General features: G+C 36.0%; 1 protein-coding gene across 1 annotated transcript in view; it reads left to right on the top strand.

Moving 5' to 3' along the window:
* Robo2 (roundabout guidance receptor 2) overlaps positions 1-27,629 on the top strand; it is a 644,932-nt gene that overhangs the window by 577,098 nt on the left and 40,205 nt on the right. Inside the window, exons 19-23 of the mRNA XM_023724123.1 lie at positions 1,165-1,347; positions 10,269-10,311; positions 11,739-11,866; positions 18,652-18,933; positions 24,419-24,575. Of these exons, the coding sequence (XP_023579891.1) occupies positions 1,165-1,347; positions 10,269-10,311; positions 11,739-11,866; positions 18,652-18,933; positions 24,419-24,575 (793 nt within the window). The remainder of the gene's footprint in view (positions 1-1,164; positions 1,348-10,268; positions 10,312-11,738; positions 11,867-18,651; positions 18,934-24,418; positions 24,576-27,629) is intronic.

The raw sequence follows: 27,629 nt of genomic DNA, 5'->3' as shown, positions 1-27,629 counted from the left end.
AAATAAATAAATAAAATTTAAAAAATAAAATAAAATTGTATAAATTGTTAATCATGACCACTCTAAAATAGGCAGCGCTCAGTAGTAAAACAATTTTTAAATTATCTGTATTAAATAAGTTGGTTTTTATAAGAACTATTTAAGAAAATACCTTATCTAATCCAAAAACAGTAGCTAGGCACAGTGTTACACACCTGTAATCTCAGCTATTGAGTAGGCGGATACAGGGAGATTTCAGGCTAGACAATAACTTTTATCTCAAAATGTACCTGGGACTGTAGCTCAGTGTTAGAGAGGTTGTCTAGCACTTGCTCTGGGCTTTTCTAGGTTACTTTTCTGTCCTTGCTGAGACAAAATATCGGACACCCCAAATGAAGGAAGGAAAGGCTTATTATCTCACAGTTTGTGGAGGTTTCAATTCTTACAGGGTTGGCTCCAAGGCAGGTTGGCACATGGTAGAGGGCAACAATACATAGCAGCAGAAAACAGCAAGAGCAAAAAGGGAGGAGCAGCAAGAGCAAGCCTCTATCCTCCCTTATAAAGCATGCAGCCTACCTCTCCCACGGAGGGTAACACTCATACCTGTAGTACAGGATTGGACCATGAGTCAGGAGTACACTGTAGAAGGCCACCCCAGGCCTGTATGAAGCTTTGGGGGACATCTAGACAGGAACAATAATAGGGCTCAATCTAAAGTACAAAGAAAGGGAGAGAAAAGGAGAAGGGGGAGAGGGAAGTTAAAAGTTGATGTTATTTCACATCATATTGTACTTTTTTTTAACTTGTTTATAAAGCTGTAAATCAAGAATTGTTTCAGAATTTGTTCATGTTTAATTGATGCAAAAAGAACAATGTGGGGCTGGGGAGATGGCTCAGTAGAATAAGCACTTCCCTGGCAAGTGCAAGGACCTACCTGAGTTCAATCCCTGGTTCCACCAAAAGAAAAAAAAAAAAAAGAACAATACTCCTGATCATAATTTCAAATACATGATTTTATTTTTAGTTTTACATGTACAAAACATGCTTATCAATAATTGTAAGTATAGCACAAAACCAATGTTACCTGAGCTTAACGGGTATTCTGTGCCTTTGATACATCGCAATATATTCTAGTGTCTACTTGTGTCTGAATATTTATTAGCATTGTCATTTTCTTTTCCTTAGGAGGACGTAATGAAGTCGTCATCACTGAAAACAATAATAGCATAACTGAGCAAATCAGCGACGTTGTAAAGCAACCTGCCTTTATAGCTGGTATCGGTGGAGCCTGCTGGGTAATTCTGATGGGTTTTAGCCTCTGGTTGTATTGGCGAAGAAAGAAGAGAAAGGGACTCAGTAACTATGCTGGTAAGATATTATTTCTAGAAAATTCCCAGGAATTTTCCAATCTTTAGGAATGTAATAAAATGAAAACTGTAAGTACAGCGAAATCACAAAGGATTTGGGCTTATTTTAAAGATAAAGTCTGTAACCAACAGGCGTTAGTGCGTTGATCTTGATAGATCCCTTTATGACTATAAGATTTTTTTTTTGCTTGTATGTCCAGTGAAAAATAGCAAGAGTACAGTCAGGTGAAACGCTCAGTTATTTGCTTCAACTACTTCTTCAAACACACATAAATACAGACTTGCGTGCTTAAAAGCAGGCACTCACACACTCTGGTGCTATGAAGTAATTAGTTTAGTTGCATGTTTAGGCAAGAACATTGCCTACATGCTCAGAAGTTAAAGGAGGTTTGAAATATGACTTTTATTTATTTTTATTTTTTATTTCTTGATATGACACGACAAGCAGTATGTATTTAGAAGACCAGAATGACAGGCTTTCCAAGGATGCCCATACTATTACACACTGCTATTCAGTGCAGTTGCTTGGTTCAGAGGTATGAGCATATGTAGTTACTAAGTGTGAGAATCCTACCAATTAACTGCTAGTTTCAAAAACCTGCTAAAGAGTCTCAGGATCATTGCCGGTGGAACTGGGGATTGAACTCAGGCCCTTGCACTTGCCAGGCAAGCACTTATTCTACTGAGTTCTCTTCCCAGCCCCTGAAATATGGCTTTTGGTATGTAAGAATTCAAATAAATATCCCAGATAGAAAATACAAACAGGCCCAAATCTTATCAGAATTAATCAAATTGATAAGACATGAATTAAATGGTTTACAGTTCAGTTATTGACTGTATTTTAATGTGTACAGACAGCATCTTAAGAAAGGAAAATTTTGAGAAAGACACAAAAGGAGAAGAAAAATAAGCAGCAGAAAAAAAAAAGCTCTCAGATGCTTTACATGTTTACAAAGTTATTATCTTTAAAAAATCCAAGACAGTCTGTACTGGCTGTACCCTAGAGGCATGCTGAGACAGTAATTGAGACTGGGCATAGTGGTGCACACCTGTAATCTCACCTCTTGGGAGGCTGTAGACAGGAAGATCAGTACGAGTCCAATCTAGCAGTGAAACCCTGAACACCCTGTAAACCCCTCCCTAAAATACGAAAAATAAAAACATTCCAAGATAGAGTTTCAAAGAAGTCAGAAATATGTGCATATCGTGAAGGTGAAAGTTTTACTTATTGTTTAGTATGAGTTTCTTAGACTAGAATGACATTTCTTAGAATGTACGAGCGCATCTCCATTGACACCAGGCTTTGTGTGTAGCGCCATGTTGAATTCTGCTATTCTCGCTTCCTGGTTGCTGGCTCCCTGCTTCCTTAGGTCATCATCTGTGTGCTAAATCACTTTACCAGTTAGAGACGTTTTCCTGGCAGGGATGCTCTGGAGTAACTTTTGAGTATCAGAGTCTGAGACATCCAAACTAAGTAAATGTATCTTCTTGTTTTGCAATCCCTTCCTCATCCTTCACCCGTGGAAGTACTGTCCCTCAGCGCAGCTGCTGCATCACCTCAATGTGGTATTTCAGTTCATGACAGACTTGCATAGATCATGTTATATGTAAGAATAACTGGTTTAATTCAAGGACACTTTTGTGTTTATCCATAAATAATAACTTTTATAATAAAAGTTATAATAAAAGTTATGCTAATAAAACCACTTCAGGTCAAAGTACTAATATACTCCAATAAGAAATTATGAGTTTTTAATCTCCTTGCTCCTCCATTCCCTCCCTTTTCATAATAAAATACATGCCATTGTCAGTAGGTTTGCACTTTTAGTTCAGTTAACATCACACTGATTTGTATTCTTTCATTTTAACAGCAGCTCTTTGCAAAACATGTGCTCTTAACTTGAAAATATCTATTGGTCTTTGAGTTTGACAATAGTCCATTTCTTATTATCATTTTTCATTGTGATTGATATCCCTGTGCTTAGAAAAATTGCTAACTCAGAATAGTGCCGTGCCCTTCAAGTATTTTGGAAGCAAGCCAGGCCAGGGAAAAGGCTTTCAAAACTTTTTTGCTTAATTGATAGATGGCTGACTCAAAATGGATTTCCCTTCAGGTAGTCATCTGCCTTCTCAACTGCTCTCTTCTTATTGATGAGAAACAAATGAAAATCTTGTATATTGTGAGCCACTAGTAGTCCATGTTTCACTTGTGATATTTCTTCCAAATTTCCCCTCCAAAATAACTATTCTGCACCCCATTAAAATGTCACATTCTTTTCTTTATCCAATAATGAGAACATGGTATTTTACATGGAAAATTTTACATGGATTAGTGGAGTATGTATGCATCATATGTTTGTATTTCTTATATTTCCAACATGAGCCAGTAATCCAATTTATGAGCACTGTGGTTTCATGCAGAATTATTTTCCTCAGAAGTGTTTTATAACAGTTATGGAGAAAGTATTATATTTGTACTGGTTCTGTTTCTGTTTTCATTTTCATAGAATTTTTTTCTGATGTTTCATGATTATGAAAACTAAACTAAATAAAATTAAAGCAATATATTTTCATTCACCATGTGAGAGTCTAGTTTCCATTTTTTACAACATGAGAAAGTATATATCTCAAATATATTTTACATAGTTTCTAATTGTTGATACATGTAAGTCATAATTATTTTATAGCAAATAGTCCATTAGGAGGGGCTGGCCAAATATCTCAGCGGATTAAAGCACCTGCAAGCAGGCGCAGGGGCCTGCTGGCCTTGCCCCTGTCCTTTGCGCCTGCTTGGGGTGCACTGAGGTGGCAATTGAGACTGGGCATAGTGATGTGCGCCTGTAATTGCCACTCTTGGGAGGCTGTAAACAGGAGGATCACTACAAGCCTGACCTAATAGTGAGACCCTGAACACCCTGTAGATCCTTCCAAAAAAAAAAAAAAAAAAAAGTCTTTAGGAATCATTGTTCAAATTAATTTAAACTCCAGTTTTACTGATAATTAAACATTTGGTGCAATCTGTGTATTGGCAGACACACTATTAGGAAAGTGAGACTGAATGTAAGTAGGATTATACAGAAATCCATGTTTGATTTCCACATTCCCTTTTTCCTGTTACTTTTTTCCAAGTCTCTTCTTAGTTTCTAGTGGTAAAATAAGATACTGACTAGTGGGAGCCTAGGAGTACTTTTAGGGCAATGTACTAATTTGGGGAGGATAACTTCTGCTCATCTATGTATAAAAAACATTATCCACTAACTTTATTATTCTTGCTGCTTCATTTGCTGTTATTATGGAAAATTATATTGAAAACTTAGAAAAGGAAAGGACTGCTAAACTGTTCATTTGATGTCAGTGAGCTTCACATATTATTACTGGACACTAACAGATTAAACTTTACATTGTATAAATAAGTGTGAAGGTTACAATATAAATGTATCCATTTAAATCATTGGGGAAGAGAACTTGACCTAAATGTATTTTGTTGCTTTACACAGAGAAGGTAGAAATTTCTCTGGGACATTGTTAAATATGTACTTAATTTTATTTTTTTTGCAATTATCCTTTACTTAAATTGTTCCAGTACAAGTACAATCATAGACTTACCCATGTCATTCAAAGGGCTGTGGGAACAAAGAAGTATCATATGTTATAATGTGAAACAATTGCAAACTATTATAGACCAACAGGCAGTGCTATTTATCTTTTCAATGAGCAATAACTATCTCTTTATTACTGCACTGACAGTTCCTGAATGCTAGGAGGCTTTATTATCTAAGTTGTTTTAAGGTAAAAGAGAATCATAGATAAATTTTGGGGGAAAATACACCAAATTAGGCAATCTTAAACTCTAAATAAATGTGTGTAGATAAACAACCTAAGCTTCAAAAACATCCCTGTAGCTTTCATGAGAATTATTTATAAACACATTAAAATCTTTATGAAAGGCTGGCAAGGTAGCCCAATGGACTAAGTGCCTTCTTAGGCAAGCGCAAGGACTGGTGTTCGATCCCCAGCACCACACATGGCACCAGTCCTCTCCTCAGGCACATCTTGAAGGAGCCCGCCACTGTGACCAGGCTTGGTGGCACATGCCTATAATCCCAGAGCTGGGGAGGCTGAAAACAGATGTATCACTCTCAGAGCTGCATAGTGAGACCCTTGTGCCAGTTACATTAAAAAAATCTATATCTATATCTATATCTATCTATATTTATGAAAGCTATATGACTGTTTTCAAGGTTATTCTATCCCTTTTCTATTTAGAATTATTGAAGTCATCATTTTTTTTCCTGTATTTTAGGGAAGGGTCTACAGGGTGTTCAGGTTCTCACTACTAGATAGGACTCATAGTGATTCTCCTGTTTACAGCCTCCCAAGTGCCGGGATTACAGGAACGAGCCACCACGCCCAGTCTCAATAGCCCTCTCAGCCTTCCCCCAGGCTGGGCTGGCATGGCAAGACTGGGAATTGAACTCCTGGCCGCTACACCTGCTTGCACATACTTTAATCTGCTGAGCTATTTGGCCAGCCCAAAGTCATCAAATTTTAATGAAGGGATAATATCATTTTATGAATATCATATTGGAGGATAACATCTTATGAAATTAATAAATTTAAACAATTTAAAAGAATGAGCAAAATACAGTGTACTAAACATTTCCTACATAAGTTTTAAAACTGTTCTTGAAATATAAAGTATTTACCAAAGCTATTCAAATACAGTTAAAAGATTTGTAGGAATTTTTATACTCTGATCATTCAGGCTTAATTAATGCTTATTAAAAGAGATTATTTTGTATTTAATTTTCAGGAATAACTTATCAGGGCAGGGAATAAGTTTTGACTGCCACATTAAAGTATACATCTGAAATAAGAAAATGTGACCTACTAGATAGAGATGCTCTGAAGTATCTGTTACCTAAACATGTCAGTTTAGCACATAGCTACATTTTCTTCCTCTCCTTCTTCTATTTTAGCCAACAAAGTTTTATGTTGACCCTTTCACATAAGAGGAGAGGCACTTGGTGTCTAATATAATTTTACAAAATCTCTTAGACTTATGTCCATCATAAAAGTGCAACAAATTCAAAATATTTCATGCGTATCTACATTGTGGTATCTGTGGAGAGTTCTACAAACTCTCTGGCTAGTCATTGTTAAAGGTTCCAATGTTGCGCTTTATGAAAGTTCTTAATTTGCGATGTTAGCAGACACTTCACATTAAAAGTCATAATTATTCAATCTCTTATCAGCACAATATTATTACACTGTGCTTATAAAGGTTGTGACAAGAAGAAACTGTAAGCACACACTAAACAACCCCACTCCTGGTTTCTTTTTCTTCAAGTCAAATCTTTACCAAACAAGAGAACTACTTCACAAACAAGCCTTCTGCTGGGGATTTGGCTCTGTGGCAGAGTGCCTGCCTGGCAAACAGGAGGTCCTGAATGCAATTCGCAATACAAAAGAAAAAAAGTCATTTAGCCTACTATGCACTTTTTTATGCTTTCTCTGCACACAAATATACACTGCTGATTGAAACACCATTTATAATTTCCACTTTCTAAGCTCTAATTGTTCATCCCTATTTGTAGTCCAACTATAATTTTGTTATTAAGTAGAACTAAGCTATTTTTGACATACTTTTCAAAATGGAGTGAATTTACGAATTTTAGAGCAAATGGTAAAGAACAATATTGAAAATATGTTCTCCTTTCCATCTTCATTTAAAAGCACAGATAATCAACACTGTTGTGGTAAGGATGTGTCTGCGGTGGGGGGAGTTGTTGCTCTCAATCCTCCACCATCACCACCACCTCTTTGTTCTTCTTGATTTTGATCTTCTTTTACTTCCTCCTCCTCTTTTTCCCCTTTCTTCTTCTTTAGGACAGAAGTGTACCGAGTTGAAGATTCTTGTATATTCCAAAATGACTAAGGGCTGCTTTAGGTTAGCCAACTGTTTATATAACATCCTCTGACTTTTTGCCCTTGTATAGTTGCTATGCAATGATAAGGTCCTTCCTGAATGTCTGCTGCCTGTGTGCACTGTGGGAACATTTGTACAGCACGTTGTAATGATGACTGAGACACAAACAGAAAATGTACCTGCTCAGAATGAGGACCATGAGAGGCCCTGAAATTTCAGTTCTTTTAACCAGAAAATTTAGTTCCTGTTTGGCAAGTCTGGGTCAAATCACAAGGTCCATACTCCAGCACACCTGTGAATTAGCCATAACGAATAACTCCTTTTTGATAAGCGTTTGTGTGTTACATCGTCATACTTTAGGCTTCACGTTTTATGAAGGAGCTCTCATTGGAAAGCATACAGGTTCAAGTAAGGTTTCATTGTTTTGTCATTACTTTTTCAGTTGTCTTCTTTTCACTTTTATTTACTCCTCGGGCACTGACAGAAAATTTATTTTGGAAGAAATCAGATTTTAATTGGGGAGAACAACTTAGTTTTTCACCTGTCTTTTAAACAGCGCATTTTGAGGTGCAGCCCATCTAGAGTCCACTATTTGCATGTTCACAATAGTATTCTCAGCACCGTCTTAACTTTCTTTCAGCAGAGTAAAACAACTGCTTGATATTTCATTAAAGAAACTCACATTATTAGAGAGTCACATTAGATTGAAAGATAATTAGCTGAACCACTTTCACAATGTTTGTACTTTGTGTGTGTGTGTGTGTGTGTGCACGCACTCGTGCATTTGTATGTATGCAAAGCACACATATGTGTTCTAATCAGGCCTTTCTTTAATACTTTCAGTGTATAATTTTTTAGCATTGTTTCAGGTTAACACATTTTTGTTAAATGCAGTTATTAGGCTCACTGCTGATTCCTGGTGTCCAGCACTTAAGTAGGCAACTAGTGATCGATATTTTTTTCATCTTCTCTGAAGTGTAATCCATGGCTAATTCCAAACACAAGGGAAAGTTGTCTCAGGATTGGCTTACAGTACCTTTGAGATATTACCTGAAAAAATTTGATAAGACAGTATATTTCAGTATCAACAAGTTATGTTTGGAGGCCTCGAGATATTTCAGTCTCCTAAAACTATGAAAGATGTTTGGAATTATGTTCATGTTGCCTGATTATGATGGCATAAGAGAGAATTTTATTAGATGATCTCTAAGAAGGGATTGGAGAAATGCACTTCGAGTGTTTTTTGGAGGAACTGGGGATTGAACTCAGGCCCTTGCGCTTGCCAGGGAAGCACTTATTCTACTGAGGCATCTCCCTGGCTACACACTTAGAAACTTTTTAAAAATATAAAAAATTATCATAGTTGCTACCTGAAACTCAAGAAAGAGGCTTTACTCAAATTCCAAAATACTCGTTATGTTTATATAATAAGTAGCAATAATTTCACTTTATTTTATTTATTCATTCATTTATGTACATGGTACAAAGTTTCACTATGCAGATTGGACTCACAGTGATCCTCCTGTTTCAGCCTCCCCAGTGCTGGGATTACAGGCATGCACCACCGCACGTGGACTCGATTACTAGCTCAGCGCAGCCCCTGGGTTGGGCCGGCATGACATTCAGGACCGGGAATCAAACCCTAGCCCTGCGCTTGCCAAAGCATGTGCTTAGCCCGCTGAGCTATCTTTTCAGCCCCATCCTACTTATTTAAAGCATTAATTAATTAATTAAAAATTTATTTTTATCTTAACTCACCATCCAGTGAAGACATAGTGAATATAATTAATAGATTCTAAAGGATATGCTAGTTGTTCATTTCATAGCTGTGAAAATGGTATTGTTTCCTTTTGGCCCTGTGCTTAGTGAGCAGGCCCATAAAAATTTTGGTCAGAATTACAAGTTGATTGCATTTTTGTAAAATCCGTAAACTCCTTAGTAATTTTCATTTCCATTATTATCTAGTTATTTTGCATCAAAACTCAGTCCAAACTGTGAAACCACTTATAGTTTATCCTACTATTCATACTATTCACAGTACACTGCAAAAATATCACATGGCTTTGAGTACATTTTACCTCATACACTCTTTGTAATATGTAAAATATATTACTTTTCACAGATACAAATTGCATTGAAATTCATGAACATTTGACTGCAGAGGTTTTGAATAAAGGACATGGATCTGTACTAATAATTACATTCTTTGGTTGATTTTTGAAAGCACTGTCAGGTTATTGGCTTTGTGAAGTCAAAGCCACTATTCTGGGAGGAGTGGATTCATGGGCCCCAATCCTCTGTCATGCTTGTTAGTGTCACTAATAAGTTCTACTGTTTTGATTAAAACTTACACTTTGTGATCTTTGCAAAGAGTGGTGTGTATTCAGTATCAATTGCTTGAAAAATTTAGTTTCATAAGCATGTTACTCTATGTTAATCATAATGCATTTCTATTTTAATTCTATCTATTCAATTAATGGTTCCTACGAGTATACCTTAAAGTACTTGTGATATAAATGTAGGTTCCGTAAGTATTTGTTTCTCTTTATTTGAAGAATATTACCTGTTGGAATGACCCTGTGTCATTTCCAGCAGTGTATTTTGTGCTTCGCTGTCTGATTAAGACAGTTTCGTGTTAAGATAATCTTGGTTTAATAACAGCACATTAATGCTGTGTTGATCTTCTAACATTATACATACCACTTGCAGTGGTGTTTGACATCTAAATACAAAGTGTCACTTTACCCTCACTATACAATTTGCTTGAAGAAACTTGAAATATTCTATTAAAGTTGAAGCAAGTATTGGCTTTGCCCTTAGCTAAACTACTGCTTGTACAATTTGTATAATCATGTTAATTATATTTTGTTAAAATTCCCAGGGGCTTCAGCTCTAAGCTGAGGTCCAATATGTAGTTCTTATGAATCGTAATTAATATTGACTGTGTGTGTGTGTGTGTGTGTGTGTGTGTGTGTGTGTTTCCTTTTTTACAGTTACATTTCAAAGAGGAGATGGAGGGCTCATGAGCAATGGAAGGTATGCTAAGAGGATTGCTTTTTATTGTTAATTTTAATCAGGACTGAGGAAAGTCTGTAGTAAGCGGCTATTATTGTAATAAACGATCACTTACAAGTCAGAGAATTCTAGGAGGAATTAAATGGCTTACCACAAGGTTTAATGATCTATCTCTTGTGCACTTTAGAGGAATCAAGTCCAGATGTTTCATATCTCCCAGATGCCCCTGAAGAAATTAGTAGTAAATATCACAAGGAATGTGTTCATTTGTTAGCAGGATGTTTATTGCATTAATTAGACATTAGCAAATGAAGTTGCTGTTGTTTAAGACTCCTTATTGGCTCTCACTAAATTGCTGTGAGTGAACAATTACACATAATCGATCACAAAGTAAATGATTCATGGATGATGAATAGGCTGTAGATTGATAGAACTGGATTCCACAACTTTGGATACTCAATTGAAATTGATAAAAGCTGATAACAAACCCATATATCCTCATCTATTTTCCCTTTGCCAATATGGAGATTGTAATTAGGCTCTGGTAATAACTTCCAATCTCCCATTTAATCAATATTTTAGCAAAAAGAAATTAAGTCTAATGAGAGCTAGTGGATGTAACAAAAAAGCAGTTGAATCTTCTTATTGCAGTTTCCATAGAAACACATGATTCTCTTAGGGATTTTACCAGAATGGGTCTATCAAAAAAAGTACATTATAGATATTCTATTTCTTGGTAAATATGCTAATAGCATGCAAGGAATTAGAATCCATCTTTTAGATTATAGTAGGGAATTCTTTATTAAATATGATGTTAAGGAAATTTCCCTTGTAAGTTCACACGCCAGATCAGATACAGTGGATACTGCATTAACTTAACAAAAAAATCCCTTCATATACTCCTGCTATTCTGGAATTTAGACAACTAGGAAATGTGCTACTGATGGGACAGTATAAGTACTATCATTAATTTTCTTCAAGTTCTTGGCCTCTAAAACAAGAACAAGAGCTCATAACAAAGATGACTGCCTGAAGAGGACAAATTCATGTGGCAGCTGTAGGAATCAAGAATGCGATGGCTCCAATCCTGGGAGATGGTTGATACCAATCATTTCCTCTGAGTATTTATCCCCTTGAGGTGTCACTGTGTCGTCATACAGTGTTTCGGGTTCCTATGTCACCGAGTCCTGTCACTCTCAGGGCAGGCAACAGATTTCATTTAAATGTAGGCAGAATTCCAAGCAAGGACTTAGCTTCCACCAACAGGCATGATCTATATGTAGTCCCGATGAGCTGCTAAAGTGCCTTCATTCTTGAAAGTCTACATATTTTAATTTGAAGTCAATTAAAATCTTCTTCAATAACTTAATAGTTTTCCATGCATGACACAGATGTCACCTTCTTGCATGATGCTCCACAGGCTGATAGCTTTCTTGTTTCTACTTCAGCCGTCCAGGTCTGCTAAATGCTGGTGATCCCAACTATCCATGGCTTGCTGATTCATGGCCAGCCACAAGTTTGCCAGTAAACAATAGCAATAGTGGACCAAGTGAAATTGGGAATTTTGGACGTGGAGGTAAGTTGTATGTTTCAGAATAATGATATTTGGTGTGATTTTTTTGGTCTTGTTTTCCCAGTTTTTTAAGTCATATTAACATTTTGTTTTATAGTCAAGGTAATAAAGCATGCATACTAATAGTGCTATATGTACATTTACTAAATATTTTAATATAAAACTAATATATCTATATTGCCTTACGTGAAAATAGGAAGTCATTGCTCATCGAGAAGACAAGTATTCTTAATACTTTGTTTCCAGAAATACTAGCATACAATTACTAAAATGAAGACTTATGCTTCTAAAGGGGGCTTAGGATTTTGAACCATGTTTTGATTCTCTAAATCTCCTTCAACATGTTTTGTTGAACACCTTCTGTGGGCATATGTGCAAAGTAGGCAGGAAACACATAACATCAGGGTAAATTATAATGGATTCTACTCTCCTGTAATGTATCATGGGAGAAAAAGACAGTTAAGTAAATAGGACAAAGTGTTCAGAAATTCCTTCCTGTAGCTCCACAATCCACAACTTGCATGCCAAGTGAAAGATTGAAATTACTATGTACTGTGAAAGAAACACAAAGAAAAGAGGAAAGGAAAAAGGACAGAAGGAAAGCAAGGGCAGGAAGAAGGGAGAGACAGAAGGAAGGTAGGTAGGCAAGAGGCAAGAGGGAGGGAGGAATGGGGATTTTCTAATGATATGAATAAAAGCTACAAGGCAGCGGGGTTATTAGAAACAATGCAGAAGGAGACATAGCAGAAGACATCCTAAGTCACATAAGTAGTTTACACTGTTTAAAGGACAATTAGCCATTGATGGTTTTAAGGAGGAAAGTGCTAGGATGTAAGAACTTTTAAAATTGTACAGCCTGATGTTGGGTGTAAAATGAAATAAGATTGATATTAATGATATTTCTGTAAATGAAAAACAATTTGGATGAGTAGCCTAGAAGATCTCTACACGTCTAAACTTCATTCATGAAAGCCAGGACTATTCTAAACTACTCTAGTCTTAGAAGATGGATTTCTCAAGCAGGAGTATATGACCATATTCACTTAGATGAACAATCATGGATGCTGCTATCTTTTTTATGAATGGATTGTCAAAGTGTGTGAATAGAATTTAAAAGCCATATCAGATGGTAAAGACACAAAGTCATTCACAAGCCTGTTTTCTGTCAGTATGACCTATAACAAGGTGGGCCTCTTCCCTTTATCTAAATATAATGCATAAAATAGTTTTGAATCAAAGAGATGAAAATAGTATATGTATGTATGTAGGTTTAGAACAAACTTTAGCATATAATTGGCTCCAAGTAGCATCAGTAGAAAGTGAGAGAACAGAAAGCAAGTTGTGTATGTCCTCAGCTCCTGGCTTTCTCTGTCAGCAAATGCAACCCTTCGGGTGTCACTTGCCCAGACACTTCATGATTAATTGGCTTCTCTAGGTGTCCAGTCTTGGAAACCGTATGCCATCACTCTGCCTTGGGATTCTCCTGGCCAAGCCCCTCCTTGCAAAAAGAGCGGAGAGAGAAGACTTCTCTAATCTAAAGAAATTCAGTTCCCACAGCTTTCATCATATCAAGGATAACTGCCTTTTTTACGTATCATCTATGCATTAGATCTTTCTATCACAAAATAAATGCCAAAAGATGAAAAAGAAAGTTTCATTTTTCACATTTTCGCTGATGATGTTAACATTTAAGATGTCTTGGTCTTCTTGAAGCAAAGGGAATGTACATGTGTAGTTGTGTGAGGTTCTCTTCCATTTCTGCCTCATCTATGTGAAATGAGAGCTGTCACAGACGAATTTTAAGGCCCACACAGCTCTCTGCAGTATGTTCATCATGCTGGTTTGTACCTGTGCATTGCATGTCCTAATTCTTTTTCTGCTCATTTCTTCTCCATGTCTTCCAGTTCCAGCCCCCTTCCTGTTACCATTTGCAAAAGTTCTTTTTGCATTTTTTTTTCTTTTCTTTTCTTTCTTTCTTTTTTTTTTTTTTTTTACCGGTGATTGAACTCAGGCCATTGAGCTTACCAGGAAAGTGCTTAGTTTATTAAGTCACTTCCCCGGCCCCTCTATTTGCATTTTTTCTTCAGTTCTCTCCTTTTTATCTCTTTTTCCTAACTTCACTCCCCTCTCCCTCCGTCTCTTGGCATCTCTTCTATTTGAAGAAGGTCTCCCTATTTCTTGAACTCTATCTTTGGTTTGCTCTTTCATTACATTTTAGGGTTCTCATGCAGGAGAAGTGCTCTAATATTGAAAGTTTATCTCAACATTATCATCTTAAAGTACATCCATTCTCCTAAAAATGCCTCAGGTTAGTCCTTCTTTATGGCAAAGTAATACTCCAATGTGTCTACATGCTATCTATTCTTTCTTCATTTATCGTTTAGCACACATATAGACCAATTTCAGGGTATAACTCTTTCTCAGGTTTAAGAATTAACTATCAAATTGAGTTTCTATAAACATGGATATGTTTGTGTCACTGTAATATAAGGACTTTAACTCTTTGGGTAATATATCTAGAAAAAGACTACCCAAGTAGAAAGGATCTTCAATTTTTAGTTGTTTAAGAACTCCCCATACTGATCTCCATGGTGGAGGTAGCAGCTCAGGTTCACACCAGTAGCACAGAAGGGTTCCTACTTCCCCACAGCCACTTTAGTGTTTCTTCTTTGATTTCTTGATGGCAGCTACGCTTTCTGGAGTAACACTGTATCTCAATGATGGTTTAAATCTAACGTCTAGTAACGTTGAGTTGTTTTTCATGCATTTATTGGTCATCTATACTTATGAGAAGTATCTGTTCATTCTGATTACCCATTTTTTATTGAATATTTTATTTTGGGAGTATAATTTTTTTAGTTCTTTTTTTTTTTTTTTTTTTTTTTTTCAGAACCGGGTATTGAACTCAGGTCCTTGTCCTTGCCAGGCAAGCGCTTATTCTGCTGAGCCATCTCCCCGACCCCAGTTCTTTTATGTTCTGTATATCAGGCTTCTGTGTGAGAGACTGCAGGCAACACTTTATCTTATTCTATAGCTTGTCTCTTAATCTGTTGGTTGTTCCTTTGATGTGTAGAAACTTTTTAATTTAATATTAACCCATTTGTTGACTCTTCCTCTTATTTTAAGGCTAAAAAAGGCTTTTTCTGGTTTATTGTATGACTTCATTATGATAGTCATTTTAAGCATTTACTGCACTCCAAAAATACTAAAGTTTTTGTACTTTGAATTCATGTTCCTTATATTATTGTAAATAACCACTTTTGCATTTAAATGTCAAGAAAGTTTATCAAAATGAATCACGCAAGGTCTAAAAAAAAGCACACAATTTTGATGGATTTAAGACTTTGTTTGGTTGTTTTATCTGCACTAGAGTCCAAAATCATGTTGCTATGTGTGGTTATGTAACCATATTCACATAGAAGAGTAGTCATTGATAGTGACATTTTCTTATTAACAATGAAATACCAAAACATGTTTGAATGTAGTGAAAATTGTATATGAAGAAGAGCTTACTAATTATCAAATAATTCTGGTTTTGTCAATGCAAATTAAAGAATAGATCATTTAACAATTTTTTCATGTTTGCTCCCGTCACAACCCTGGGAAGGTGAGGAATTGTTGAGATAAAGACATAAGTCCTATGGGCACCTGGCTTCAAGTAACAAAGGATGCAATGAAAAAGACAATTATTCATAGCAGTGTCATGCCAGCAATAGATGAACAAATCCATGAGTGCTAATAGAAATGACATGCTCAAAAGTTGCATCACTAATTGAAACTGGAGCAAAGAATTTCTGTAACTGATGGGTCTCAGTCATAGATGTAACAAGAATCAGTCAGACAACTTGAAGCATTAGAGTTGGTCTGGTGGGGTCTATAAGAGGTGCAAGCCCATATTCTGATCCAGCTTGTTGGTAGGAACCCTGGTATGGAGCTCCAAGCCGTTTCATACTGTAGGAGTTTCCTTCATGTACAGACACTTATGTATAATCTATTTCAATAGATGTAAGTATTTCAATGTTGGGATATAATTCATTTTTGAAAATGTGAGAGCAGTCAGAGTAGAGTGAAAGGCAGATTATTGTCTAGTAAGGAGAGAGAGAGAGAGAGAGAGAGAGAGAGAGAGAGAGTGTTAAAGAAGGAAAGGCTTAGTTTGGCTCACAGGGGGTGAAGGCTTCAGTTCACAGTGATCCTCTCCAAGGCATGGCAGCATGACAGACAGACTGACAGATATATCTATAGATATATAGATATATAGATATATAGATATATAGATATATAGATATATAGATATATAGATATATAGATATATACAGAGAAAGAAATTGTTTTAGCTATTATAGTATGCAGTTAGATAGGACTGGGTACTTAGGCTATTTCTATTTTTTTCAATCATTTGAGCACCAAATAATGCCAACAACTTACAATTGAATTGGCATACAATCTAATCTAAAGCTTTAGAGGACTCTAAGTTCACATTAAGTGAAACTGAAGCCCACTTTGGAGAAATATTTCAACTGGACAAAGGTTATCAGAAGAAGAGTAGCAGGCAAATAAACAAAATGTGAAAACTTAGAAGCACCTATTCTCACTAACTTTAATGTATCATTGAAATATGCATTTTGAGAGAATAGAAAATATGCATGTTTAATATCAATTTTGCAACTAATATTCAGCTAGAAACAAAAAGTAAGCTCACAGTTGTAAAATTCTTAAAAGTGAAAACAATTCCCCCTGCTGTCTCAGTAAGTATCTCATTTGTAGGATAAAATACTTGATACCTACAAACTAAAGAGGAATAGGCTTACTTTCGCTCACAGTGGGTGGGGGCCTCAGTCCATAGTGAGCCTCTCCAAGGTGCAGCAGCGTGGCAGGCAAGAAAGGCTCATGGCCAGCCAAGCAGCAATCAGCAGGACTTCCTTTACTTTCCCTTTCTATTCCATCCAGGATGCAAGCCTATTGGTTGGTGCTACTCACACCCAGGATGGGTCACTGCTCTTCAGCAAGCCCATCATTCAGACCCAGAACTATCAGCGACCAATCAGTGGACTGATGCACTATAATATATCCATAATCCAGTCACTCCTACATGCTTAACCTATGAGTATATGAGGCTGTAGAAGGACAGCTATCAACTATAACACATGACAGTGCAGCCTATTGAACTGTTATAAATTTGGATATTTACCCCACTGATAAACATTTAAAATATTTATATCAATAAAAGCATGATCTTTAAGTCAAGATTAATTTCACTTTTTAAAAAATTACGGGATTAGAATCAGAAGATCTGACGTCTATTTCAACTTTACTAGTGCACGTCGGGCAAGGCCTTCCTTTTGGAATCCCATCAACCTTATAGGACTGCTGTGGGCTCACAGGCAACAGCTGCGGCTAACTGCCCACTGCACTTCCATCTCTTGTAACTAGGTTTCTGTATACAGAGTCTGCTTTCACTATTGCAAGTTGTGTCTTGTAATCATAAAATTGATGAACTGATGAAATGAAAACAAATCAATAAAGTACTTATCTACTTACTTGTATAAGTTGGCAAACTTCAAACTTTTTGTCTCCAGGGAGACAAAAGTTGCAGAGTATAAAATATGAAATTTTTGCAACTGTTCCTAAGGAACTATTTTTATCTTTTATCCGTTCTTAAAGACTATTCTTATTTTTGTAAAATAGAAAAGGAAAACTCATATTTCTCTAAGAATCTTCAAATATGAATAGATATCATTGAACGTGACAATACAGCTGAAAATTTCCTAGAATGAGATCAAGTGATCTTATAGCCTTCAATCCTGTAAAGTGACATTTTATAGCACATATTATTAAAAAGTTACCACAATTAGTTCTATTTTAATGCTACATGATTAAAAAATAGTGTTAATGATTTCTCTTTTAGTTTCATTTAATATTATTCTTCTGAAAATGGAAAATAAATGCTCAGGAGAGAGGTGGCATATTTGAATTACAAAGGATCTTGTAAAGATAATTTAGCATACCAAAATGATAAGTGGACTGATTGATATTCAGTGTTTTTCCTGAAGTTTAATTTTACTCTTGCTGTTTTACAACATGAAACTATAATTCTCCACTTCTCAAACTTGATAGCATAAATTAAACACCCTGATCACTGTGATTGCTTTTTCTATCATTAAATCCTGCTGTATTGTGAAAACAACTTACTCATGAAAATTTTCCTTTGTTATCCAAATAAAAAAAGCAACACACCTTCTACTATCACCTACTCTTCATTTCTAGTGCTATGCAATTAAAGCAGATAAAGCCTAAGTTACAAATTCAGAAAAGTGTATTTCATAGTTGAGATACTATAATTTTGTAAAATTTCACAATGGGTCTGCAGTTATGTTCATACATCCTTTACATTAAAGTGGAACAAGATGTTTCCACCTATGATTTGTCTACTCCTTCTTCCCAGTGTTTTTGCAAAGCACTAACACTTTCCCTGTGTTTAAAACAGTTTGAACAACCAAAAGCTTTTTTCATTAGTGAAATATTCCAAACTTTTCATTCATGGTTGAAGAAAACAGGGAAAGGGCTATGTTAAGCGGTGAGATGTGAAGGACAGGCAGGAGGCCTGGCTGTCACTGAAGTTGATAGCTTAGCGATGGTTGTACATCATCTGCCCTCCACTGGCTCATGAAGCCCATCTCAGCTGAAATGCAAACGTGTGGCGTGACACATTTATTTTTCATCTTCAGTCCTGATAGTTTTGGGTTTCCCGGGCACCACTGAATTGCTTCATTTCCCCATGTTCACCACAGATGTGCTGCCACCCGTTCCAGGCCAAGGAGATAAAACAGCGACAATGCTCTCAGATGGAGCCATTTACAGTAGCATTGACTTCACTACCAAAACCACTTACAACAGTTCCAGCCAAATAACACAGGCTACCCCATATGCCACGACACAGATCTTGCATTCCAGTAGCATCCATGAATTGGCTGTCGATCTGCCTGATCCACAGTGGAAAAGCTCAATTCAGCAAAAAACAGATCTGATGGGATTTGGTTATTCTCTACCTGATCAGAACAAAGGTAATAATGGTAAGTCCAGTTCTTGTGTCTCGAGGAGTTATTTCATATCATTTGTGCATGACATAGAAATTAGTATTTGTTGTTGAATTTAGTGATTCATTACTGGGTTTATTTCCTAAACTAAAAATATTTACCAGCATGTATGTATTCAGTACCTTAAACAATCCTTGTCACCACCACCACTACTTCCACCACTACCACCACCACAATCAACACCAATCAGTTCCATCCTTCTAACTCTTTTTCAGTGTAGTGATCAGCAATCCATCTCTACTTCCATTAGGACAGGATAAATAAAACATTCTTCACTGTCCTACAACATCTGCTTCTGAGTTGCTAACTGCATGTTCTGCATGGGCTTGTGCTGTAAACTAATCACATGATGCCACTATGACCTTTGCCCTTTAACCCTTAGCCTTACTTTACATCCCTGACTACCGATTGGCTGAGGGATTGTCTAATAGAATGCCACACAACCAGTCACAGGATTTCAGCACCACCAGCTCTCACAACAGCTCAGAAAGGAGTGGCAGTCTATCAGGTTGGTCTTATCACAGTAAGGAGAAATTTTTTTTGTCACCAGCATATGACCTGTGTTCCTAACAACCAATGAAGAAATACTGAATTGCAGCCCACAATCAATAATTTATCTTTCAAATGACAATAACATTTGATAATAATGAAATCCTGTTTTGGTGTGGGGAAGACAAACAATAAAATTAATACACATCCTTTATATACTGCCTGTGTCATCATACATTTAAAGAAAAATAACTTTGTTTTGCTAAATACTGTTTATGGAAAAGCAGATAATTTTGCTATTTCTTAGTCCATAGAACTTTAAAATAAAAAGATTGTCCATAAAAGTGAATTCCATGTCATCAATGCCAAAAGATAACTGCAACTATAACAAAATTGATTTTCAAGACTTTTTGTATTGAAAGTCCTTTGATGTAAAGTCTTATTTCAGAAAAGCTTTACAAAATATGTTTTTATCTAGTGAATTAAACCATACCTGGCTTAATGAATGCCAATATTAGAGGTTATTATTAATGTTCAATGTTCAAAAAGCACATATATAAAGTTTGATATAGATAGTTATATTATGCTCTAAATTTTAAAATGGATTTGATGATTATCAGCTAAAGAGACAATGTATAATGGAGCTATTTTTAGTACATGAGAAAAAAACATTTATTAGACAGAAACTATTCCTATTATAATTAATATCAGAGATATCCCCATTTTATTATCTGAACATGATATTTAGATGGTATGGTTGATTGTCTGTGCATTTCTTATCGATTCCATGACACTACTGTTTAATTTGTGGAGATTAATTACGTGCTATTTGTGTGCTTAGAGCTTTTGCTTCTTTTCTTAAAATTATAAACAAGTTTATTAAAAAGTTATAAACATGGTAAGTGATTCCCATGTTCTGTGACCTGTCTCAGGCTCCTAGCCATCAAGGCCATAAAGAGTTAACTTTTCTACATCATTAGGGTTACATTTACTAACTTACTTTTCCTCGGGAGATGGAGCCCTCTCAGACGAAAATGTTAATGCTCTTCCCTCTAAAATGAGTCATTTACTCTTCTTGTCTATTGGCAGAACTGGGTACATTATAGAATTCAGAAAATTTTAAACATCTGTTATGAATTTAAACTGGCTTAATAATATAGAAGAACCTTTGCAATGACCTTATCTGTCATTTATGCTGTCATTTATTTATAATTAGTCCCACAATTATTCTGAATAATTAAAAAGTAATTATTCCGAAGCTTCATTTTTTTATTAAAGATACATAAAGTTCAAGCAATATACAATGAAAGAGTGAGTCTATATTGCTGTAGGCCCTGGGTGGCATAAGACCTGTGAAGCTTTCTAAATATTCCATATTGATTTATTATTGCTGAGTTTTAGGCTATCTTTGAATAATTATAAGCAGAAAATGATTCACAATAGTGCTTGTTAGGTTTTTCTGTATCCATTAATCTCTTGAATAACATTCATATATATATGTAGGAATTATATTAACTGCATTTACATTTGAATGTAAAATTACTTAAATTGGTGCATTTCTCAATAGGTGAAATTGGAGGGGTTTAGTTTTGTTTAGTCCAATTGAGTTTAATATTGGAGGTTTTATTAATTCTCAAATTTAAGATCAAACTATCCTAATCATGACATATTAAAGGATTTTCTTAATTTTCCTGTAGCCATGTAACCAATTTAAAATAATCACTATCATAAAGAATATAGGGCATTTTTCAGTTATTTGAGTGAACTTCTTTGAAACACATAATTTTATGCAGTATATTAAGATATTCAGTTTTATTGAGAGTACTTCTGTTAAAAAATTGAAGCATTAAAAAATCTCAGATGAAGGGGCTGGGCAGATAGCTCAGTAGAATAAGTGCTTCCCTGGAAAGCACAAAGGCCTGATTTCAATCCCCAGTCCCTCAAAAAAAAAAAAAGAAAAGAAAAAAAAAAAGAAAAAAAACTCAGATGTTGCAAAATAGTATTTGAAATGGGAAATAAATTTTACTTAGGAACCCATATATGTGCATTTACATTTTGATTTAAAGACATAGCTGTGAAATATGTATGACAGGCATCAAAATATGTTCCCTTGAAGCATGATGCAGGTGGTTCCTACTTTTAAATGACTGAAGATTCTTTGGCTGCAAGTAACAGCAGATTGCATTCAATTTACTCACGATCCAGATTTCAGAAAGAAATGCATAACTTTTGATCATGTCATTTGCTAACCACCATGCTAACCGCCTGCCATTTCCATCACTGCTAAGAGAAAACAGCCTCAATCATTAATATTCCTGACTAGCCTTTTCAAAATGAGATAACATATTTCCCCCAAAGAGAGGAGAATGGAAAGCCCTTGGAGATTAACAACTTTAAGTCTATTGTTTGGAACAGTAGGTGAGGAATACACTTCTTGAATTTAAGCTCAATGGTTACATTTAGAACTCTAGGATTAGTTCCTAGTAAAGTTACTGTGAAGTACTGAGAATACAAATTTTCTCTTTCATGAGCATGTAGACAAATAGCACTCAGAAAGTTTTCAGTATCTTCACCTACTTGCTTCTGTTGGAGTTCTGGAAGTAATCAGATAACACTTCTAAAAGTGCTATGGAGGGCCAGTAGGACAGCTCAGCAGACTAAGGAGCCTGCTTAGGGAGATGCAAGGACAGGGGCTCGATCCCCAGCGTGCCATGCTGGCCCCGGCCCCCAGCAGTGCGCTGTGACAGTGATGAAGGCTGGGCGTGGTGGTGTGTGCCTGTTATCCCAGCACTTGGGAGGCTGAAAACAGGAGAATCACTATGAGTCAGATCTGTGTAATGAGACCCTGTACTAAATACATAATAAATAAATAAATAAATAAATAAAAGTACTGTGGAAAGAGAAAATGATTTTACATGTACAAAGTCAAAAAGCAAGGCAGGGGAGATGGCTCGGAATGCCTAGCAAGCGCAAGGGCCTGAGTTCAATCCCAGGTTCTGAAAAAAACCAAAAAATGCCAAAAAGCATAAGAGAGGTACATAAGGTGGGAAGCCTAGCAGTATGAGTAGTAAAACCCAATCCTCTTTCAGTTGCTGAAATGTAGTTCTGATCCTACAACAAGATATACATTCTTTAGTCTGTTTGGTTTGGGGGGATTAGGGAAATCAAGGACTAAGCTTCATTTACTTTACAAATAATTAGAAGCTTATCCATCTGACTATGACTCCATACTTATTGGGCCTGGAGAAGGTGAATCGAAGAACAACTGTAGAAGATGAATCTATGCCCAGGCTTGGCGGAACATGTCTGTAAGCCCAGCACTTGGGATATTGAGGCAGAATTGCTGTAAGTTTGAGGCCAGTCTGGGCTACATAGTGAGTTCAATTTCAGCCTCAGCTGAAAATCAAGAAGCTGTTAAAAAACAAACAAACAAACAAACAAACAAACAGTTATGGTGGAGCACACCTGTAATCCCAGCACTTGGGAGGCTGAGGTAGCAGGATTGCTGTGATTTTGAGGCCAATCTGCATTTGACAGCTTTATATACATTGTTTCTCAAATAATCCTAAAGATGATTCATAGAAGTAGCTTTATATTTCCATTACATGTGTGGAAATTAAGCAATACATGTTAAGTAACTTCACAAGTCAGAAGCAAGTCTTCAAACCCAGAAATCAAGGTCCTCTCTAAAAAGAAGGTACTCATCCTCCTTTGTATCTAAAATAAGAATTGAAGGAAAGGGAAAGCATTTGTTTGCACAGGTATTTATATTTGTGCACACTATGTAGAAAACACACCCAATTCCATAATTGGCACTAGTGTGTTTGTCTAGCTTAACAGTTTTATCACTTTCTGGCCTATTCTTAAATTGTATATACTAATTTAGCAATTGATAGAACAAAGAAGACAGAAGGACATCTTTTACAATTTGACTAAAGAGCCCTGCCACAAACATTTCATGCACCAACTTTTAGTTCCAGAAAGGTGGAAGGTAGGAGGTCAGGACTACCTTTTTAATTATACACCATGGTGGGAGTGATGAAAGTTACTTAGGAACCACTGAAACATTCGTGAGCATTTTACCCAAGAACTATTCATTTCCCTGTCCAACTGGACCCATTACTGTATGAAGAAGCTTTGTTGATTTAATCTCAGAAGAATAAAAATCACAGCGGTATGCAAGGATGAACTTTATTTTTATATTTCATCAAGCTTCATGTAATCTGAGACATAGCTCCGACACTGCTGACTTATCTTCTCATAGTTGTGCATGAGTTCATCTGTATTGCAGATAGTACTGTAACTGATTACTGTGCTTGCATTAATTTCCCTCCTTTTGGAATTTATGAAATGTTATGCTTAAAGCTGCTGGGAACTGTTCTCACTATATGCAAAAATAATCGTACCATTCATTAGTCAAGAAGTCTGTGAAATGTTGCATTGTGAGAGATTTGCAGGTATTCTCCAGATTGTAGGTGATTGATTTTTATCAGTGACTTTTGAGAGAAACATGTTACTCTCCTGGATTAATTAAATAGAGTAAATTCTAATGGAAAACTTTAGCTTATATCCTTAGACACTCTATTTTCCACTGAGGGTGATTATGCAAAAGAGCATTATAAATGCACTAAAATCTGACATTTCAAAGAATTTGCTTTGGACCATTATTTCATCTAACAATGAAAACGTGGAGGCAGCAGACATGAGTAAATCACTAAATGTGCTCTGGATACAACACCCACGTTTTGGGTTTATTCAGCCCTCTAGTTGATGCCCTGGCATAGACATAGTATCTTCCTCAATGATTTCTAAGAGGGTTTGTTCTGATTATATTATTTCATTGTTTATAGCTTTTACTGTTTCTAACATGCCGATTTCTGGTGTTTTGAAAACGTGAATGCATCTTTCCATTTGACAGTTTCTGTTCCTTCTGATGGGCAGCAGCTCTGAATTAATGTATTGTTACTTTCAGGTGGGAAAGGTGGCAAAAAGAAAAAAAATAAAAATTCTTCCAAACCACAGAAAAACAATGGATCGACCTGGGCCAATGTTCCTCTACCTCCTCCCCCAGTCCAGCCCCTTCCCGGTACAGAGCTGGAACACTATGCTGTGGAAGAGCAAGAAAATGGGTAAAAATACTTTAGATGCCAACAAAATAGCCAAGGCTGCACGCTCTCTCTGCTACTCCCTTTTGCCTGGGTTCTTTTATGTTCCCTTGCTCTCTCCGCACCCGAGTCATCGCGCTCACACCCTCCTGTCCTGTTTGCACTATCCATAGATTTTTCGCTGGTAAATAGAAAACAGCATACACTGAGGTCTGAGAATTCTTGGCCCTCAAGTGCCTTAGATTGTCCGTAATCATGATAATGCAGGCTCCATTTATAGTATTGCTTGTTAGTTTGAAAGCAAGTACCCGAAGCTCGGTGAACTAAAGGGCCACTCCTGCGAAGAGCTGAAAGAGGAATTAAAATAACCTTCTTCATGATCCCTTGCAGCTCTCTAATGACTTGATGTTGCCCGTAGCAGGGCGCCTGGTGGAGCACCGTTACAATGGGATAATTGTGGGGACCCTGCTAGTGGGTAGAGCCTTAATCATCAGCTCTAATGGGAACTGGGGGAAGAACAAAGAAGGAGGTGCCGGCCTCTGCACGCTCTGTAAGGAAACCTTTTAAGGTGGGAAATTTCCTTTGAGGGCCTTTAAATGTGGCCACTTGCCTTATTCTTTGCCAAGCATGCCACAAGTGTCACTTTTCTCTGTTATCATAAGTGTTAATTGATTTTAAACACAAAGGTACATACGATTTTTGTTGTATTCCATAAGAAAGGAAATCAAAAAGCAATGTTCTCAGTCTCTTTTTATGCTTTAGTTATTCTTAATGCTGTGTCTTCCTTAAAATTTGTAGGTCACGCTTACTTTGGGCATTTGTGGAGCCTAAACAAATAGAAAACAGGCAACATTGCTTTTTACACATTTTCTTCATTGAGAAAATTTTAGACACAAAAATGTTGCGCCTGAATAGCAGTTTTGTGTATTATCCTGGTTCAAATAAATGTCACATGGAAAGGCTTATAATTTTTTTCTCTGTATTCTTTGCTATTTACATAACTGCTAATTTTACAATCTCCAGATTATGTTTCTAACTAGGATGCTTGTAGCATTTTCCTCTTTCAAAAAAATAACTTTTGGCTTTTTTCTGTAAACAAATGCACAAGTGCATGCACACACACATATGTGTATGTACACATGTGCACATATATGTGCATATGCAGCCATACTTTTTCTCCTATGTCTTTCTCTCCTTCCAAAAGACTTCATTTTTTTTCTCCCTAGGATTTTAATGCCCACCTTCAAGCGTAACACTATTATTTTAAATTAAAATCGTTTGCATTTGAAATAGGCAACTAAGAGCACACCCTCTCTATCTTGACTTTGGAAAGATGAAATTCTGTACATGAAATTATGTGTTACATGAATCTTGAGTAAAGAAAATGCAAAGAAGTGTATTTTGGGGCTATCCATCTCTATTTTAGAGACTATAGCAGAAAAAGAGTACTTATAAAATGACCGGGAAGTAAAAGGAGAACTATTAGCACTTTATAAGCACAGAATCTTGAACTTGAAACACCTGGAAATTGTGAATAATTTTGAATATTTCCTTTTTCCATAAGTCTAATTTTTAAGTTATATAGAATGTTATATAATAATGCCTGTAATCCCCTGAAATGAATCAATTGTAATCAAAATAAGTGTTAAGCTTCTCACTTGATTGTATTATTAGGTAGGAGAATTCAAAACATGTGATAAGGAAGTAATACATGGTAGCACAAATTTTTGTCTTCTGGCATATTGTTTTTAGAATTTTGAGATATGATTTGGAGTTTGGTAATATTATTTTAATATTGGGTCAAAGTGCATAATATTTAACATTTTAAATATCTACTTGATATTATAAATAGATAAAAGTATGTTTTGAATATATTTGTGTATATCTAATGTTGGAATTGAATAGCCAGTATCTTTATGGCATATATTTAGGTTCTTATTTATTGCTAAGTATCTACTTCTCTTAATAATGTAATGTTTGCAGAAATAATGACTATAATCTTACCCAAAACAGTGGTTACATTGTAGCAAGTCAGTAGAGATGGCAGCAAAATCTGATTTCCTCATTCACCAAATTCATTTTTTCAGAGCCTGAACTTTGAAAGTTCATGTCTCAAGCATTTATGATAAAAGGACAAGAATAAACTAAAAGTAGTACAGTTGGGGGATGATAACTTTTTTTTTTCAGAACCAGGGATTGAACTCAGGCCCTTGTGCTTGCCAGGGAAGCACTTATTTTACTGAGCCATCTCCCTGGCCCCAGGGATGATAACTTTTTTATATATTCTTTATACTTTTATTCTTTCTACTGTGTGACCCTCATAGGGTAAAAAGGAAATATCATTGAATACAGATTCTACTCTGTAATTCATTGAATATTTCACAGAAGACACCTATACAATTTTTGTGTGTTTTAATTTGAAACCCTTATAATTCAGTCTTAATGGTTTCTTCATATGCAAAATACCAAAATTGTACAATTAATACTTTTGTTTTCTTTCTTTCTTTCTTTCTTTCTTTCTTTCTTTCTTTCTTTCTTTCTTTCTTTCTTTCTTTCTTCTTTCTTTCTTTCTTTTTTGGAACTGGGGATTGAACTCAGGCCCTTGTGCTTGCCAGGGAAGTGCTTATTCCACTGAGTCATCTCCCCAGTCCAATACTTTTGTTTTCAACACTTCTTTGTAACCATCAAGAATTCTGTAGTTGTATTCACTTTAGTAATATACAGTTTTCATCATTGCTATTTTAACGTAGTAAGATAGAGAAATACTCAACAGGCATTTTTGCAGGTACATAAGTGCCTGGCCCCATGCTACGAGGAGAAGCAGCTAAGACCAATGAGAACAATATACAATAAGTTAGAATCCCTGACATAGAGAGAAAGACAGGTGGAAAGAAGACCGTGGAAACTAATCCTCAACTCTGTTTTACTTACACGCGTGCACACACACACATACACACATTTGTGTACAGCAAACTCTAGATAATGTTATATATAAAATAATTTAGGGCCAGGGATATAGCTCAGTGGTTCAAGTGCCTGCCTGGCAAGCACAAGGTCCTGAGATCAATTTCCGGTAAA

This window comes from Octodon degus, unplaced genomic scaffold (genome assembly GCF_000260255.1).
Source record: "Octodon degus isolate 3935 unplaced genomic scaffold, OctDeg1.0 scaffold00106, whole genome shotgun sequence".
Lineage (NCBI taxonomy): Eukaryota > Metazoa > Chordata > Mammalia > Rodentia > Octodontidae > Octodon > Octodon degus.
This window is presented reverse-complemented; position numbering and strand designations above follow the sequence as displayed.